The sequence below is a fragment of the Diadema setosum genome, chromosome 19 (assembly GCF_964275005.1).
Source record: "Diadema setosum chromosome 19, eeDiaSeto1, whole genome shotgun sequence".
NCBI classification, from domain to species: domain Eukaryota; kingdom Metazoa; phylum Echinodermata; class Echinoidea; order Diadematoida; family Diadematidae; genus Diadema; species Diadema setosum.
Window position 1 is genome coordinate 29,267,745 of NC_092703.1, and position 18,509 is coordinate 29,286,253.

Sequence of the window (18,509 nt, forward strand, 5' to 3'; positions counted from 1 at the left end):
TGTGTGTCTTTTCACCATGGTTTCTCCTCAAATATATGTATAAAAGAAAAAATATTGTTTTGACAGACAGTCGTGACCATACTCGTTGGTAACAGTTGTGAAGAATACAGGGCATGCTCACTTACAGTATGCCCCAGTTTTCTACGAAAGAATGCCATGCGCGCTGCAAAGCATTCAGCGTTACGAGACAGCATACTTGAGGACGTAAAAGTAACTTGATTGGCTGAAAGTTTCAGTGGTGAGGAAGGCGGGGCATGTTCACCTGTCTCCCAGTTTTCTACAGTTCTACGCAACAATGCAACACGCGTTGCACGCACAGCGCGTTACAAGACAGTGTATGTAAAAGTAAACTGATTGGCTGAAAGTTTCAGTGATGACGAAGACGGGGCATGTTCACCTGTGTCCCAGTTTTCTACAGTCCTACGCAATAATGCCACGCGCGTTACACGCACAGCGCAATACGAGACAGCATACGTAAAAGTAACCGGATTGGCTGAAAGTTTCACTGATGACGCCCTCATTAGCATACTTCACGTAGGGATGGAAACGCATCCAGTCAACACAGGCACTTTGCTTTTGAGCTTTTCAACTGCAAGGAGTGATTCAGTGATCTTTCGCTGTATATTCCGAATTTTCGGCGTTTTGTGATTGAATCTTCTTCACATTCCTAGTCTATATCGAGGTAAGTTTTGCTTTTCATAGATTTGTTTAATACGCATGACGTGTATCAAAATTGTTTTCAAGCTCAATAGAATTAAAACGTCATCATTTGAAAATAAGAATAGGCGTTACTCCTGTATTAAAAAAAAATTACTCACAACGTATTTAGGGCCTATACTTGTGTAAACGAGTGTAAACGAAGTCGCTGTAACCGTATAATAGGCATCATGCTTTGAAAATTAAAGCAGATTAATGTGAAATTTCCCATATTTATTTAGAACGCTGCAGTCACTGTGTAATTAATATGCCTTCAAAGCATGTTCATGTTGTACCATCGCAAGCAGAGATTTACATAATACACTACTATGTTTATGTAAAATACGGAACAGTCTCTAGAGAAGCTTGGATATGACACGAATCATAATAACCAGATCTATACATCATGACAGTTATGGCATATATTGTTACGATATCGGATTTGAAGTCACAGTATACACTTGGATAAGTAATTGAAAGTCTAATTGGAAGGTGGTAAACGCACCTCATATCAAAGTCGTTTGACATTTGAAGAGAAGTGTGATCACATTCGATAAGCATCTTGACGTTTGACTCATCTGGGTCATGAATGATATGTATATAATATATATTTTTTTTTGCGCTGTAGCTGAAAGCAATACATCACAAATTAAAGGACTAAATCTACGATTGATTTATAAGCAATGACTTTTTTTTTCTGTTCAAGTAATTTGAAACTTCCTCTCTCTGTAAACTTATAGGATGTCTGAACTCTTTGGTATCGCAGGAGCGATGCTGAAGAATTGTTCCACCAACCGGCTCTTGAGCCAGGACATCATCCACGAAGCTAGGGGCCAGGTGGGTCGATCTTGATTTTCTCTCCTTTAAACTTTATCTTATTATTATTCATTTAATGTCTCTGTACAAACCAACTAAATCAGAATGAAGCATGTTCATAACGCATAATGTTATACAATGAAACAAAGTATAAGAGGTCGGTAATCAAACTATCGAACTATTTACAGTAAACTTTAGAGACAGTAAGTAAGTACGTAGATACAGAAGATGCAAGAGTTACAAAGTTCATGCCGAAATTGCAATCATATCCTCACTCTCTAACATCATGTATGTTGTATTCTCTTCTTCGCCTTGTTTATTTGTTTCCTTTTTTAATCATTATCAGATGATGCGACCGTACGCGGTGCAGAGCGCCGAGGTAGATTTGGCACCTACCTGCGCACTCTCTGGCAATTTACTTCTGCACAGTATGGAGCAGAGAAATTACATCAGACTACTGGAGCATAGGCTTCTGGTAAATATTCACCTTAGTCATGTTAGTTTTGTTGAGAGGGAGATAGAAGGAGTCAGGTAATCAATCGAATCTTAAACTCAAGGAGTAAGGTAGCTTGCAGTAAAATAATACGAATTATGCCAATGGCAGGAACTAGTATGATGCAGATTCTAGACTAGTAGTCCTACTTGTCATTTATGGATTAATTGGTACAGTATGTACCAATAAAAGGTAAGTTGTCATTGTGTTTTACATCATCTCGGCTCTCTTCATGTGAATCACTGTCCACATAAAGACGTTTTTGCTGATATTACTTATGTTCAGAATTATCATTGTTCTAATCATCATCGGTAGTGATGAAACAATTATCAATGCCATGATCAAGATACCAACTCATAATTATCATCATGTCGTCTACATCATTGGTGGTGATAATGAAACAATTATCAATACCATTATCATTACTGCACCATCTTTATCATTATAATCACTGTTATCTTCGTATAATTATTACCATTAGTACCATATAGTCACCACCATTGTTGTCTCCGTCGCTGCTTTACTGCAGGCATTTGCTCAACGAATGGGAGAGCACCGGGTGTGTGAGACGGCTCATATGGTCTTCGAACGGATGGAAGCAGCATGGCAGCTTCAGCAGGAAGCGTGCTGCATTGTGGGAACGAAATACGACAATGTCCTGGATAAACTGATGGTATGTATATACCTCTCTTAACTGTGGGATTGTGCTCACTATTCTACCATCTTGTCTGCCTAAAACAATTTACTGCCTAAACGAACCAGACCTATTTGTATTTGCTGTCATGTTGAAAATGAATGCTCGGTACACATTATTTTTATCTACTTGTTCATATGGAGATTGCCCTTTTGTCGTTGCAGCGCCTATTTTGTGGAATAGCTGTGTTGCCAGACAGACTAGGCTGTGACAAGTATTGAGCAATTTCAAAAATCCTTGAGAACTTTTCTTTTTCTGATGTATAAAACGGAAATTATGTAAAGTGCATAGAAAAGCTTCTAGATTATGATGCATTATATCAATTTATGCAAATTATATAACCAGTTTATAATTACAAATTTGTCTCTTTGTTTTTGCATTTTCTGCTTAATTCAGATCCTTGCCAGTGATGTCGGGCTCGACATTGCTGGAGCGTCAAACTCGCCAGACGACATCTTTGCGGGTTTGACCAATTCATGGCAAGAGGCAAGAGAAAATGCCAAAAAGATTGCCACAGCTCTGGACATCGAAACTGCCAACATCCAGGTGGGTATTACAGAGTGATTCCCATAGATTCAAACGTGGAAAAACTGCAAAATCATTTTAGATGGAAATAATCAATCATGTCGTCTCTTAGTTTGCAAGAAAGACATAATCTTCAGCTTATATTGATCGCCTAGAATCAAGGAGCGTCACTCCTTGGTACATATATTCTGTAGAATGCGTCTGATTATACCTTATTTTACTTGAAGTAGTGTACATAAAATCATGTTACGCGATTTCGTTATTTCATCGACATTTTCTCACAAATAGAAAATAGCTCAGTCCGTAGAATTCGAAATTCATAGCCACACTGAAATCATGAATGATCCTCATGCCAGTACTTGCTATTTCCCTATTGATATAGGACCTCGCCGCCCACATGAATGTGGTGTCATCTGACATCGACTCAAACATTCTAGACCATCTCAAGGTGAGATGGAACGAAAAAGAAGCAGAGGTCATCGACCTCCAAGAAAGACTGGCTGGAGAAAGCCAGAAAGCCAACGAAGCCGAGGGGATACTGAAGGTAGGCATGAAGGGATGTTAGAAAAAAGGGATGGAGGGATGAATTGATACATGGATGGATTAATGGATGGATGAAAGGATGGCTGAATTAAGGAAGTGAGGAATAGGAAAAAGATGCTTCAAACAGAAAACTTGAAGCGTTAGATATGAATCATTATAAGTCTAACTGTTCTAAAAGTATCATGTCTATCTATGCACATTCAATTTATTCGATCAGCTACAAGTTTGTTCGTAATTCATTTGATCTACAATTAATACATTTTCCATTATGCAATTCACTGCCAAGGTGTGGAGGTCATTCTGTTACAAAACTAATTGATTGATTCTTGTTCTAATGTAGTAACCGATCATATGCTTGGAGCATTTTGTTTTACAGTTTTCACACATTTTTCTGATACCATCCTGCAGTGTGTCGTTGACATGATGGGCGTGGCTGGGTCCACCATTGGCTCCACCCTCTTTGGAGCCATCAAGACCACGTGGACCCAGCTCCAGGCAAAGGTGAATGACCTAGAGACGACACTTCTCCGAGAAAGTGTGAAGTCTTCACAAACTATGGAGAACCTGCAGGTACGAGCAGCTTGCTAAATGATAGACATTATCTCAATTATTATCATCGTTCGACTACTCTGTTCATTGTCGAGTCTAACCAAACGTTGTAGTCATACCTAAATTTACACAGAGGATATCATCACTTTTGACGGTAAAGAAAACTTCAACAATATCGCAGGAAAAGGAACAGCGCAATGTTATTGATTATGAGTGTTATAGTAAACCTGGCTAATGCACTGATAAATCCAGCTACTCTCTTGTCTAAAAACTGTCTTCGTTTTCTGTCAGCATAACTCATTTGCACTGAGTTCATCCAAATACTTATTTCTCTCTTTTTCATGTCAGTGTATTTCTTCTTATCTCTATCTACTGTTCCCTGACAACATTGGGGTGAATACTTTTTTGTATACCGACAGGATCTGGCTGACTTCTGCGGTGTAGACCAAACTCCGGGCAATGAGTCTACATTGGTTTTAGCTTCCATCAAGGAAAAATGGAAGGAGACTCGGGAAAAAGTTTCTCAACAAGAGCTCTCTCTGCAGACGGAGGTGGAGAAGAACAGATCGAACACAAAAGACATGCAGGTGCCAATATTGCGCAGTGTCTTCTCTGCTATTTACTCACTACCTGTAGTAGGTAAATTTCAAAGGATGTGTTGAAGCTTTTTGCTTGGTGCGAGATTCACCTGTTTTGATTTAGCTAACATGACATCAATACTATTACATCAACTTATACCTTATACAGTAGCGGTGAGTTGAAGTGTCCACGGTTGACAAGTGTCAGACAGACTAGTGATTTTTCTCCTCACAATCAAATGTTTTTGAATCGTTTTAAGTCATTTGCAGTGGATAAAAAAAAAAAGATTGATTTGATATTTTGCTGTTGAATCTACTTCTTTGCGTCTCCTTCCACAGGATCTGGTTGCTTTTATGGGCGTGGCACCTTGCGAAGGTGACAGGGTTCCTCTGGCCGACATGATGTCGAAATGGATGGAGAGTAGGGCAGAGGTTACTGACCTCCAAGAGGCTCTAAGACAGGAGCGAGAGAAGAGCCGACGAGCGGAGGAAGCTCTTCAAGTGAGATGGAGTTATTTTACTATTGCCAATATAACAGTTAAAGAAATTAAACATATCTTGAAATTATACTTAACAATGCCTGCTCAAATCGTTTTTGTCAGTGAATTTCATCAACTAATCATCTTTCAATACAGAATTAATTTCTTCGACAGTTGTACCCTTTCACATGCATTGATTTCGTTGGGGCCGTACCTTTTTCCCTTGATGAAATGGTGCACGCTTCATAGAAAAGAGCAGTATTTATTTTTTGTTGTGTGTGAAGACGTAACCTTTATCATGTTCCTTTTTATCCGTGACTACTCAATCAGATCAACTCTTATCTATAATAGATGGTGTGTTTGAAATCAATTAGAAAATAGATCGCAAGAAGGGATTTCCTTAAATTTTAGTTAAAAAATATCTCGTCGTTCTAATTACTCGCCAGATCCATCTTCAGAAACCATCTCCGATGACGTCATCTGTTTCCATCCAAACTGACGTCACCAAGATTCATCAACGGACCAAAGTTCAATCTGTGTCACCTGAGGAGACTGAGTGAGTCTGCCGATGATGTTTGGCGAAATGGCAATATGCCCATACAATATAATGTATTCTCCTGCTCAATCTATTGGTATACTGACAAGCTAACCGCACATCAAATACCACAGTAGTATAGCAGCTCTTAGCATTTTTGATATGAATGAAATTTGAATATACCTTCTTTACCTCTTCTCTAACAAATTAATGTGCGACAATGATGATGCAATTTTCAGCAAATACAGTGCACTCCCGTTATAACAAAAATGGCAATGACGAAATTCCGGTTACAACGAAGTAAGATTTCAGGCCGCAACATTATCCGCTCTATGTTTTTATTGTCTACTTATTCGGTCATAACGAAATTTTGATATAACGGAAAAAAAACTGCAGGTCCCAAGGACTTCGTTATAATGGGAGTCCACTGTATAATAATTATGATGGTTATAATGATAAAGGAAAAATGGGATGTAATGAGAATGATTTTATCATTATCACTGAGAACATAAGAGAAAGAAAACACAGAAGAATAGCAAGTATGATAATAATGAATAAACTTGTCGCAATTGTTATGCTACCACGATTAATACCACTTCTATTGTCCTACCCATTTTGATGGGGACAGCCCTGGGGACAGCCCTGCAACCGTTTCTCTCCCGACTACCATTCCGTTCCAAAAATCCGACGAGTTGCAGCATCTGGCCCAGGGCGCCATCCCAAAGGTGACGAAGGTCACAGAAGAGGAAGCCACGCCCAGGAACTTGCCGCAGAGGATTGTGGGAGATGCTCCGACAGAGTCCAACGAGATCCTATTATCCCAGACTCCTCCATTCCTTGGGGCAGGGGGGAACAGCCGCGAGGAGTGAGTTTCATAAGACATATGTCATGTAACCTTTCCTGTCACATAAAAACTGTTTATTGACACGAAGAGATCATGATGTGAAAATGAAAACATCATGACTATTGATATTGTGTTGATATGCAGTGGTGCACCTGCTATCCAGTTCCTTCAGTCAAAGTACACTTTTGACAGTCACTGTGTCAATAATAATTATCAATGTCAAACTTCGTCATACATGATGTGATCGTCTCACACGAGATGTATATCAATAATATTCCGAACGTTTGGAATCAATGTTTTAGCATTTCCGCGGAACATAAATCAACGTTTGACATTCCGAATTCTGCATTGACATTGTTGCACTATTTTGCAATTTCCTGCAGAGAGGAATTGTCTGGGCTGTCTTCTGGATGCGAGGGACTCGCCTCTGACGTCATGGTGGTATCTAGCATGGCCGACATCACCGCGTGGGACGAAACGACAGATCGCATCGAACTCGGATGTGGAGCTGTAGCCACGGTCTTCCTCTGTCGCCATGCCAACACCAAGAGACCCCTGGCCCTGAAGGTCGGCTGGCATCTCTCCGTCTTCTGCCCAGACGAGGTTCGAATCCACAGCGCACTCAGCGGCTTGCCTTGGTTCCCGGCCTTTTATGGCTCCTTCAAGATGGCAGACGGTCAGACAGCCCTCGCTATGGAATTCTTGGGAAGCGAGGCAGAGTGTCGGAGCTACACCGTAGCCGACTGCCTCAATACCGAGGGACCACACTTCTCAAGAACGGATTGGTTTGACGTCATTATTGACGTAGCGGAGGGACTCCAAGCCATGCACGACCGGGGCTACCTGTACAACGATCTCAAAGTGGACAATGTGTTGGTCACGAAACAAGAAGACATTTGGAGAGGAAAATTGATTGACTTCGGGATCTCCAGCGATACGAGCTCTCCTTTTGAGGTGCCAGTGGACGATGAGCTCATCGAGGAGTACGAAAGCACTGGAGAGTGTGGACATATCGCCCCAGAGTGTGTGTTGGAAGGGATGCCGTGTTCGCCGTCCACGGACGTCTACGCACTGGGAAAGCTCCTGATGGTCATCGGCCGGGAAAGGGCGCAATGTGACTTACTCTGTTACGGGACGGAGATCTGTGGCGCTGAGTGGAACCAAAGGCCTAGATTGGAAGAGGTCATCACGAAGCTTTATAATCTCCAGCTACACGAGGGAGAAGAGGATGATGCTGATTCATCCTCTTGCTGACTGGAGAAGCAATAAATGATTTATGGGGGGGGGGGGGGTATGGTTACTTAATGGGAACAGCAACCAATGTTCGGATGATGATGGACGATATCTGACGTATAACGTAACTGAGCGGAACTACTGAGTATACTCGCAAAGGCCGGAAACTGTATTGTGAAGAAATGGCTGCATACATGGGCTGTCAACAGCAGTTGTGAAAATTATCTTTTATAAGTCATATTGACTTAAATATCGGAAATACCACTCAACTGTGAATTATGATTCCACTTACAACTAAAGACAAACACACCGAACTAATCAAAGCTCAAGTAATAGATACCAAAGGCATGAAGTCGCCAGCGAGTAGTAATAGTTACAGGGGGAATAATGAATAAGTGTTGGGGAATGTCGGGTGGGGGGGGGGTATGCAGTTGAACGGTTATACGTTCATTGCTTGCAATATGACCACATTTGTAAATAAACTGACTTTATATACCCAAACATTTTCACTTTCATTCCTTCCATTTTCTTTATATTGTCGTAAATTGATGATTGCTTATTTGCCTGACCTGTTGTAGGGCTGGCGAAATTGTGTTATGTTGAGTATGTATAATGAGTATAAGTGTCTGCGTGTCTGTCTGTCTGTCTGTGTGTGTGTGCGCGAGGCATGCCTGGACTTGGGAATCAATGGGGATGGGAGGGATAACAAATTATGTATACCAGGTAATGGGCTGTAGGGATATGTCAATATGGACGGCTTTTGTTGTCCTTGACAGTCTGTTGTAAAGGTACTGGTGTAGGGTGAGGAAGGGCGGCTCGGGATAGTTTTGCAAATGTCAGATAATATTATAACATACAGCGTACTTCCATCAGTGTATCAGGTTCCGTAAAACGTATGAGTGCAATGACCTGCGTAATTCATCACGTTCTCTTGTTTCTTTGCTGTCTTTTGAGTTATGAGTGTATGTGTCTTTCATTTTGGGTTTTTTTTTTTTTTCGTTGTTAGTCTTTTCGTGTCTGTTTTCTAACCAAAGTCTGACTAAACTCTCTTGGTAAATATAGCTGTAATCATGACAAGCACAAAAGCGAAATATGACCATACGCATCGATGATTTTTGTCCATAAATTGGCAATCTTTTTGTTTTCTGTTTGTGTGTGTGTGTGTGTGTGTGTGTGTGTGTGTGTGTCTTTTCACCATGGTTTCTCCTCAAATATATGTATAAAAGAAATAATATTGTTTTGACAGACAGTCGTGACAATACTCGTTGGTAACAGTTGTGAAGAATACAGGGCATGCTCACTTACAGTATGCCCCAGTTTTCTACGAAAGAATGCCATGCGCGCTGCAAAGCATTCAGCGTTACGAGACAGCATACTTGAGGACGTAAAAGTAACTTGATTGGCTGAAAGTTTCAGTGGTGAGGAAGGCGGGGCATGTTCACCTGTCTCCCAGTTTTCTACAGTTCTACGCAACAATGCAACACGCGTTGCACGCACAGCGCGTTACAAGACAGTGTATGTAAAAGTAAACTGATTGGCTGAAAGTTTCAGTGATGACGAAGGGTACGGGGCATGTTCACCTGTGTCCCAGTTTTCTACAGTCCTACGCAATAATGCCACGCGCGTTACACGCACAGCGCATTACGAGACAGCATACGTAAAAGTAACCGGATTGGCTGAAAGTTTCACTGATGACGCCCTCATTAGCATACTTCACGTAGGGATGGAAACGCATCCAGTCAACACAGGCACTTTGCTTTTGAGCTTTTCAACTGCAAGGAGTGATTCAGTGATCTTTCGCTGTATATTCCGAATTTTCGGCGTTTTGTGATTGAATCTTCTTCACATTCCTAGTCTATATCGAGGTAAGTTTTGCTTTTCATAGATTTGTTTAATACGCATGACGTGTATCAAAATTGTTTTTAAGCTCAATAGAATTAAAACGTCATCATTTGAAAATAAGAATAGGCGTTACTCCTGTATTAAAAAAAAAAAAATACTCACAACGTATTTAGGGCCTATACTTGTGTAAACGAAGTCGCTGTAACCGTATAATAGGCATCATGCTTTGAAAATTAAAGCAGATTAATGTGAAATTTCCCATATTTATTTAGAACGCTGCAGTCACTGTGTAATTAATATGCCTTCAAAGCATGTTCATGTTGTACCATCGCAAGCAGAGATTTACATAATACACTACTATGTTTATGTAAAATACGGAACAGTCTCTAGAGAAGCTTGGATATGACACGAATCATAATAACCAGATCTATACATCATGACAGTTATGGCATATATTGTTACGATATCGGATTTGAAATCACTGTATACACTTGGATAAGTAATTGAAAGTCTAATTGGAAGGTGGTAAACGCACCTCATATCAAAGTCGTTTGACATTTGAAGAGAAGTGTGATCACATTCGATAAGCATCTTGACGTTTGACTCATCTTGGTCATGAATGATATGTATATATATATATATTTTTTTTTTTTTGCGCTGTAGCTGAAAGCAATACATCACAAATTAAAGGACTAAATCTACGATTGATTTATAAGCAATGGCTTTTTTTTTTCTGTTCAAGTAATTTGAAACTTCCTCTCTCTGTAAACTTATAGGATGTCTGAACTCTTTGGTATCGCAGGAGCGATGCTGAAGAATTGTTCCACCAACCGGCTCTTGAGCCAGGACATCATCCACGAAGCTAGGGGCCAGGTGGGTCGATCTTGATTTTCTCTCCTTTAAACTTTATCTTATTATTATTCATTTAATGTCTCTGTACAAACCAACTAAATCAGAATGAAGCATGTTCATAACGCATAATGTTATACAAGGAAACAAAGTATAAGAGGTCGGTAATCAAACTATCGAACTATTTACAGTAAACTTTAGAGACAGTAAGTAAGTACGTAGATACAGAAGATGCAAGAGTTACAAAGTTCATGCCGAAATTGCAATCATATCCTCACTCTCTAACATCATGTATGTTGTATGCTCTTCTTCGCCTTGTTTATTTGTTTCCTTTTTTAATCATTATCAGATGATGCGACCGTACGCGGTGCAGAGCGCCGAGGTAGATTTGGCACCTACCTGCGCACTCTCTGGCAATTTACTTCTGCACAGTATGGAGCAGAGAAATTACATCAGACTACTGGAGCATAGGCTTGTGGTAAATATTCACCTTAGTCATGTTAGTTTTGTTGAGAGGGAGATAGAAAGAGTTAGGTAATCATTAAACTCAAGGAGTAAGGTATAGCTTGCAGTAAAATAATACGAATTATGCCAATGGCAGGAACTAGTATGATGCAGATTCTAGACCAATAGGCCTACTTGTCATTTATGGATTAATTGGTACAGTATGTACCAATAAAAGGTAAGTTGTCATTGTGTTTTACATCATCTCGGCTCTCTTCATGTGAATCACTGTCCACATAAAGACGTTTTTGCTGATATTACTTATGTTCAGAATTATCATTGTTCTAATCATCATCGGTAGTGATGAAACAATTATCAATGCCATGATCAAGATACCAACTCATAATTATCATCATGTCGTCTACATCATTGGTGGTGATAATGAAACAATTATCAATACCATTATCATTACTGCACCATCTTTATCATTATAATCACTGTTATCTTCGTATAATTATTACCATTAGTACATTGTACCATATAGTCACCACCATTGTTGTCTCCGTCGCTGCTTTACTGCAGGCATTTGCTCAACGAATGGGAGAGCACCGGGTGTGTGAGACGGCTCATATGGTCTTCGAACGGATGGAAGCAGCATGGCAGCTTCAGCAGGAAGCGTGCTGCATTGTGGGAACGAAATACGACAATGTCCTGGATAAACTGATGGTATGTATATACCTCTCTTAACTGTGGCATTCTGCTCACTATTCTACCATCTTGTCTGCCTAAAACAATTTACTGCCTAAACGAACCAGACCTATTTGTATTTGCTGTCATGTTGAAAATGAATGCTTGGTACACATTATTTTTATCTACTTGTTCATATGGAGATTGTCCTTTTGTCGTTGCAGCGCCTATTTTGTGGAATAGCTGTGTTGCCAGACAGACTAGGCTGTGACAAGTATTGAGCAATTTCAAAAATCCTTGAGAACTTTTCTTTTTCTGATGTATAAAACGGAAATTATGTAAAGTGCATAGAAAAGCTTCTAGATTATGATGCATTATATCAATTTATGCAAATTATATAACCAGTTTATAATTACAAATTTGTCTCTTTGTTTTTGCATTTTCTGCTTAATTCAGATCCTTGCCAGTGATGTTGGGCTCGACATTGCTGGAGCGTCAAACTCGCCAGACGACATCTTTGCGGGTTTGACCAATTCATGGCAAGAGGCAAGAGAAAATGCCAAAAAGATTGCCACAGCTCTGGACATCGAAACTGCCAACATCCAGGTGGGTATTACAGAGTGATTCCCATAGATTCAAACGTGGAAAAACTGCAAAATCATTTTAGATGGAAATAATCAATCATGTCGTCTCTTAGTTTGCAAGAAAGACATAATCTTCAGCTTATATTGATCGCCTAGAATCAAGGAGCGTCACTCCTTCGTACATATATTCTGTAGAATGCGTCTGATTATACCTTATTTTACTTGAAGTAGTGTACATAAAATCATGTTACGCGATTTCGTTATTTCATAGACATATTCTAACAAATAAAAAATAGCTCAGTCCGTAGAATTCGAAATTCATAGCCACACTGAAATCATGAATGATCCTCATGCCAGTATTTGCTATTTCCCTATTGATATAGGATCTCGCCGCCCACATGAATGTGGTGTCATCTGACATTGACTCAAACATTCATGACCATCTCAAGGTGAGATGGAACGAAAAAGAAGCAGAGGTCATCGACCTCCAAGAAAGACTGGCTGGAGAAAGCCAGAAAGCCAACGAAGCCGAGGGGATACTGAAGGTAGGCATGAAAGGATGTTAGAAAAAAGGGATGGAGGGATGAATTGATACATGGATGGATTAGTGGATGGATGAAAGGATGGCTGAATTAAGGAAGTGAGGAATAGGAAAAAGATGCTTCAAACAGAAGAAAACTCGAAGCGTTAGATATGAATCATTATAAGTCTAACTGTTCTAAAAGTATCATGTCTATGCTACATTCATTTTATTCGATCAGCTAAAAGTTTGTTCGTAATTCATTTGATCTACAATTAATACATTTTCCATTATGCAATTCACTGCCAAGGTGTGGAGGTCATTCTGTTACAAAACTGATTGATTGATTCTTGTACTAATGTAGTAACCGATCATATGCTAGGAGCATTTTGTTTTACAGCTTTCACACATTTTTCTAATACCATCCTGCAGCGTGTCGTTGACATGATGGGCGTGGCTGGGTCCACCATTGGCTCCACCCTCTTTGGAGCCATCAAGACCACATGGACCCAGCTCCAGGCAAAGGTGAATGACCTAGAGACGTCACTTCTCCGAGAAAGGGTGAAGTCTTCACAAACTATGGAGAACCTGCAGGTACGAGCAGCTTGCTAAATCATTATCTTGCATTATCTCAATTGTTATCATCGTTCGACTACTCTGTTCATTGTCGAGTCTAACCAAACGTTGTAGTCATACCTAAATTTTCACAGAGGATATCATCACTTTTGACGGTGAAGAAAATTTCAGCAATATCGCAGGAAAAGGAACAGCGCAGTGTTATTGATTATGAGTGTTATAGTAAACCTGGCTAATGCACTGATAAATCCGGCTACTCTCTTGTCTAAAAACTGTCTTCGTTTTCTGTCAGCATAACTCATTTGCACTGAGTTCATCCAAATACTTATTTCTCTCTTTTACTTGTCAGTGTATTTCTTCTTATCTCTATCTACTGTTCTATGACAACATTGGGGTGAATACTTTTTTGTATACCGACAGGATCTGGCTGACTTCTGCGGTGTAGACCAAACTCCGGGCAATGAATCTACATTTGTTTTAGCTTCCATCAAGGAAAAATGGAAGGAGACTCGGGAAAAAGTTTCTCAAAAAGAGCTCTCTCTGCAGACGGAGGTGGAGAAAAACAGATCGAACACAAAAGACATGCAGGTGCCAACATTGCGCAGTGTCTTCTCTGCTATTTACTTACTACCTGTAGTAGGTTAATTTCAAAGGATGTGTTGAAGCTTTTGCTTGGTGCGAGATTTACCTGTTTTGATTTAGCTAACTTGACATCAATACTATTACATCAACTTATGCCTTATACAGTAGCGGTAAGTTCAAGTGTCCACGGTTGACAAGTTTCAGACAGACTAGTGATTTTTCTCCTCACAATCAAATGTTTTTGAATCGTTTTAAGTCATTTGCAGTGGATAAAAAAAAAATTGATTTGACATTTTGCTGTGAATCTACTTCTTTGCGTCTCCTTCCACAGGATCTGGCTGCTTTTATGGGCGTGGCACCTTGCGAAGGTGACAGGGTTCCTCTGGCCGACATGATGTCTAAATGGATGGAGAATAGGGCAGAGGTTACTGACCTCCAAGAGGCTCTAAGACAGGAGCGAGAGAAGAGCCGACGAGCGGAGGAAGCTCTTCAAGTGAGATAGAGTTATTTCACTATTGCCAATATAACAATTAAAGAAATTAAACATATCTTGAAATTATACTTGACAATGCCTGCTCAAATTGTTTTTGTCAGTGAATTTCATCAACTTATCATCTTTCAATACAGAATTAATTTCTTCGACAGTTGTACCCTTTCACGTGCATTGATTTCGTTGGGGCCGTACCTTTTTCCCTTGATGAAATGGTGCACGCTTCATAGAAAAGAGCAGTATTTATTTTTTTGTTGTGTGTGAAGACGTAACCTTTATCATGTTCCTTTTTATCCGTGACTACTCAATCAGATCAAGTCTTATCTATAATAGATGGTGTGTTTGAAATCAATTAGAAAATAGATCGCATGAAGGGATTTCCTTAAATTTTAGTAAAAAAAAAAAAATATCTCGTCGTTCTAATTACTCGCCAGATCCATCTTCAGAAACCATCTCCGATGACGTCATCTGTTTCCATCCAAACTGACGTCACCGAGATTCATCAACGGACCAAAGTTCAATCTGTGTCACCTGAGGAGACTGAGTGAGTCTGCCGATGATGTTTGGCGAAATGGCAATATGCCCATACAATATAATGTATTCTCCTGCTCAATCTATTGATTGGTATACTGACAAGCTAACCGCACATCAAATACCACAGTAGCACAGCAGCTCTTAGCATTTTTTATATGAATGAAATTTGAATATACCTTAAAGTTCACCTCTTCTCTAACAAATTGATGTGCGACAATGATGATGCAATTTTCAGCAAATACAGTGCACTCCCGTTATAACAAACATGGCTATGACGAAATTCCGGTTACAACGAAGTAAGAATTCAGGCCGCAACATTATCCGCTCTTTGTGTTTATTGTCTATCTATTCGATCATAACGAAATTTTGATATAACGAAAAAAAATAAATAAACTGCAGGTCCCAAGCACTTCGTTATAACGGGAGTCCACTGTATAATAATAATGATGGTTATAATGATAAGGAAAATGGGATGTAATGAGAATGATATTATCATTACCACTGAGAACATAAGAGAAAGAAAACACAGAAAAATAGCAAGTATGATAATAATGAATAAACTTGTCGCAATTGTTATGCTAACACGATTAATACCACTTCTATTGTCCTACCCATTTTGATGGGGACAGCCCTGGGGACAGCCCTGCAACTGTTTCTCTCCCGATTAACATCCCGTTCCAAAAATCCGGCGAGTTGCAGCATCTGGCCCAGGGCGCCATCCCAAAGGTGACGAAGGTCACAGAAGAGGAAGCCACGCCCAGGAACTTGCCGCAGAGGATTGTGGGAGATGCTCCGACAGAGTCCAACGAGATCCTATTATCCCAGACTCCTCCATTCCTTGGGAAAGGGGGGAACAGCCGCGAGGAGTGAGTTTCATAAGACATATGTCATGTAACCTTTCCTGTCACATGAAAACTGTTTATTGACACGAAGAGATCATGATGTGAAAATGAAAACATCATGACTATTGATATTGTGTTGATATGCAGTGGTGCACCTGCTATCCAGTTCCTTCAGTCAAAGTACACTTTTGTCAGTAACTGTGTCAATGATAATTATCAATGTCAAACTTCGTCATACATGATGTGATCGTCTCACACGAGATGTATATCAATAATGTTACGAACGTTTGGAATCAGTGTTTTAGCATTTCCGCGGAACATAAATCAACGTTTGACATTGCGAATTCTGCATTGACATTGTTGCACTATTTTGCAATTTCTTTCAGAGAGGAATTGTCTGGGCTGTCTTCTGGATGCGAGGGACTCGCCTCTGACGTCATGGTGGTATCAAGCATGGCCGACATCACCGCGTGGGACGAAACGACAGATCGCATCGAACTCGGATGTGGAGCTGTAGCCACGGTCTTCCTCTGTCGCCATGCCAACACCAAGAGACCCGTGGCCCTGAAGGTCGGCTGGCATCTCTCCGTCTTCTGCCCAGACGAGGTTCGAATCCACAGCGCACTCAGCGGCTTACCTTGGTTTCCCGCCTTTTATGGCTCCTTCAAGATGGCAGACGGTCAGACAGCCCTCGCTATGGAATTCTTCGGAAGCGAGGTAGAGTGTCGGAGCTACACCGTAGCCGACTGCCTCAATACCGAGGGACCACACCTCTCAAGAACCGATTGGTTTGACGTCATTATTGACGTAGCGGAGGGACTCCAAGCCATGCACGACCGGGGCTACCTGTACAACGATCTCAAAGTGGACAATGTGTTGGTCACGAAACAAGAAGACATTTGGAGAGGAAAATTGATTGACTTCGGGATCTCCAGCGATACGAGCTCTCCTTTTGAGGTGCCAGTGGACGATGAGCTCATCGAGGAGTATGAAAGCACTGGAGAGTGTGGACATATCGCCCCAGAGTGTGTGTTGGAAGGGATGCCGTGTTCGACGTCCACGGACGTCTACGCACTGGGAAAGCTCCTGATGGTCATCGGCCGGGAAAGGGCGCAATGTGACTTACTCTGTTACGGGACGGAGATCTGTGGCGCCGAGTGGAATCAAAGGCCTAGATTGGAAGAGGTCATCACGAAGCTTTATAATCTCCAGCTACACGAGGGAGAAGAGGATGATGCTGATTCATCCTCTTGCTGACTGGAGAAGCAATAATCTATTCATTGGGAGGGGGTAGGGTTACGTAACACAGGGGAACAGTGCTCAGCAAAATGTTCGGATGATAATGGACGATATAGCAAACGTAACTGAGCGTTACGACTGAGCGTACTCGAAAACACCGGAAACTGTATTGTGAAGAAATGGCTGTATACATGGGCTGTCAACAGCGGTTGAGAAAATACTCTTTAATAAGTCATATTGACTTGAAAAATCGGAAATACCACTCAACTGTGAATTATGATTCCACTTACAACTAGAGATAAACACACAACAAACTAATCGGAGCCACTAGCTCACCTGTGAGGACGTGCATGGTCACCTCCAGTAATAAATACCAAAGACAGGAAGTTGCCAGCGAGTATAAAGTGGTAGGGGAAAATGAGATAAGTGTTGGGAAGGTGGGGGGAGGAGGGGTCATGCAATTGAACAGTTATATTCATTGCTTGCAATTATGAACAAATTTGTAAATAAACTGACTTACCCAAACATTTTCACTTTCATTCCTTCGACTTTCTTTTATATTGTCGTAAAATGCCGATTGCCTATTGGCCAGACCTGTTGTAGGACTGGCAGAAGTATGTTATGTTAAATATATGTATTGTGTAATGAGTGTACGTGTATGTCTATGCGTATGTGTGTGTCTGTCTGTCTGTCTGTCTGTCTGTGAGTGTGTGCCTGCGTATGTGTATGTATGTGTGGGTAAGGAATGTTTGGAACCAAGGGGGGGGGGGGGACCAAGGGGGTAGGAGGAATGACAGATGTCTGGAAATGGGCTCGGGATATCAGTATGGATGGTCTTTGTTTTTGTTTTTGTTTTTTTACAGTTGTGAAGGTATATCATACCTCGTAGTACATTATGGTATAGGAATAGTAACCGGGGGGGGGGGGGGGGCCTAGGAGAGTGGATTTGGAGATGGTTTTCTTGATAACGTACTTCCTGTTTTTTCTGTTCTATGTTCATCCCGTTTGTTCCAGTGAAACATTAGATATGTGTGTCAGTCACTACCTTTGTTAATATATTTCAAAGTGTTATCAGTGTATCAGGTTCCGTAAAACGTATGAGTGCAATGACCTGCGTAATTCATCACGTTCTCTTGTTTCTTTGCTGTCTTTTGAGTTATGAGTGTATGTGTCTTTCATTTTGGGTTTTTTTTTTTTCGTTGTTAGTCTTTTCGTGTGTGTTTTCTAACCGAAGTCTGACTAAACTCTCTTGGTAAATATAGCTGTAAGCATGACAAGCACAAAAGCGAAATATGACCATACGCATCGATGATTTTTGTCCATAAATTGGCAATC

The 18,509-nt window shown here is 40.6% G+C and overlaps 4 protein-coding genes across 4 annotated transcripts in view; all 4 read left to right on the forward strand.

Moving 5' to 3' along the window:
- LOC140242404 (DNA topoisomerase 2-beta-like) overlaps positions 1–18,509 on the forward strand; it is a 62,643-nt gene that overhangs the window by 18,419 nt on the left and 25,715 nt on the right. The window lies entirely within an intron of this gene.
- LOC140242855 (uncharacterized) lies at positions 1,862–8,362 on the forward strand. Its single transcript, XM_072322604.1, has 10 exons — positions 1,862–1,987; positions 2,535–2,678; positions 3,096–3,245; positions 3,607–3,768; positions 4,176–4,337; positions 4,736–4,903; positions 5,234–5,395; positions 5,820–5,929; positions 6,537–6,773; positions 7,136–8,362. Exons 1-10 carry the CDS (start codon positions 1,862–1,864, stop codon positions 8,004–8,006), a joined length of 2,292 nt encoding a protein of 763 aa, XP_072178705.1. The 3' UTR covers positions 8,007–8,362.
- On the forward strand, positions 10,605–13,523 carry LOC140242856 (uncharacterized). Its single transcript, XM_072322605.1, has 6 exons — positions 10,605–10,700; positions 11,026–11,154; positions 11,703–11,846; positions 12,264–12,413; positions 12,775–12,936; positions 13,344–13,523. The coding sequence occupies exons 1-6, from the start codon at positions 10,605–10,607 to the stop codon at positions 13,521–13,523; spliced, it is 861 nt and encodes a 286-aa protein (XP_072178706.1).
- On the forward strand, positions 14,051–17,599 carry LOC140242825 (uncharacterized). Its single transcript, XM_072322577.1, has 5 exons — positions 14,051–14,075; positions 14,401–14,562; positions 14,994–15,103; positions 15,723–15,959; positions 16,322–17,599. The coding sequence occupies exons 1-5, from the start codon at positions 14,070–14,072 to the stop codon at positions 17,190–17,192; spliced, it is 1,386 nt and encodes a 461-aa protein (XP_072178678.1). The 5' UTR covers positions 14,051–14,069; the 3' UTR covers positions 17,193–17,599.

Bases quoted from the DNA above. Each gene is read 5' to 3' on its own strand.
- LOC140242855 (XM_072322604.1), top strand. From the start codon at position 1,862: ATGCGACCGTACGCGGTGCAGAGCGCCGAGGTAGATTTGGCACCTACC. The intron at 5,396-5,819 runs GTGAGATGGAGT...ATTACTCGCCAG, and splicing joins GAGCGGAGGAAGCTCTTCAA to ATCCATCTTCAGAAACCATC. The intron at 5,930-6,536 runs GTGAGTCTGCCG...TGATGGGGACAG, and splicing joins GTGTCACCTGAGGAGACTGA to CCCTGGGGACAGCCCTGCAA.
- LOC140242856 (XM_072322605.1), top strand. From the start codon at position 10,605: ATGTCTGAACTCTTTGGTATCGCAGGAGCGATGCTGAAGAATTGTTCC. The intron at 11,155-11,702 runs GTAAATATTCAC...GCTTTACTGCAG, and splicing joins TACTGGAGCATAGGCTTGTG to GCATTTGCTCAACGAATGGG. The intron at 11,847-12,263 runs GTATGTATATAC...TGCTTAATTCAG, and splicing joins ATGTCCTGGATAAACTGATG to ATCCTTGCCAGTGATGTTGG.
- LOC140242825 (XM_072322577.1), top strand. The intron at 14,563-14,993 runs GTGAGATAGAGT...ATTACTCGCCAG, and splicing joins GAGCGGAGGAAGCTCTTCAA to ATCCATCTTCAGAAACCATC. The intron at 15,104-15,722 runs GTGAGTCTGCCG...TGATGGGGACAG, and splicing joins GTGTCACCTGAGGAGACTGA to CCCTGGGGACAGCCCTGCAA.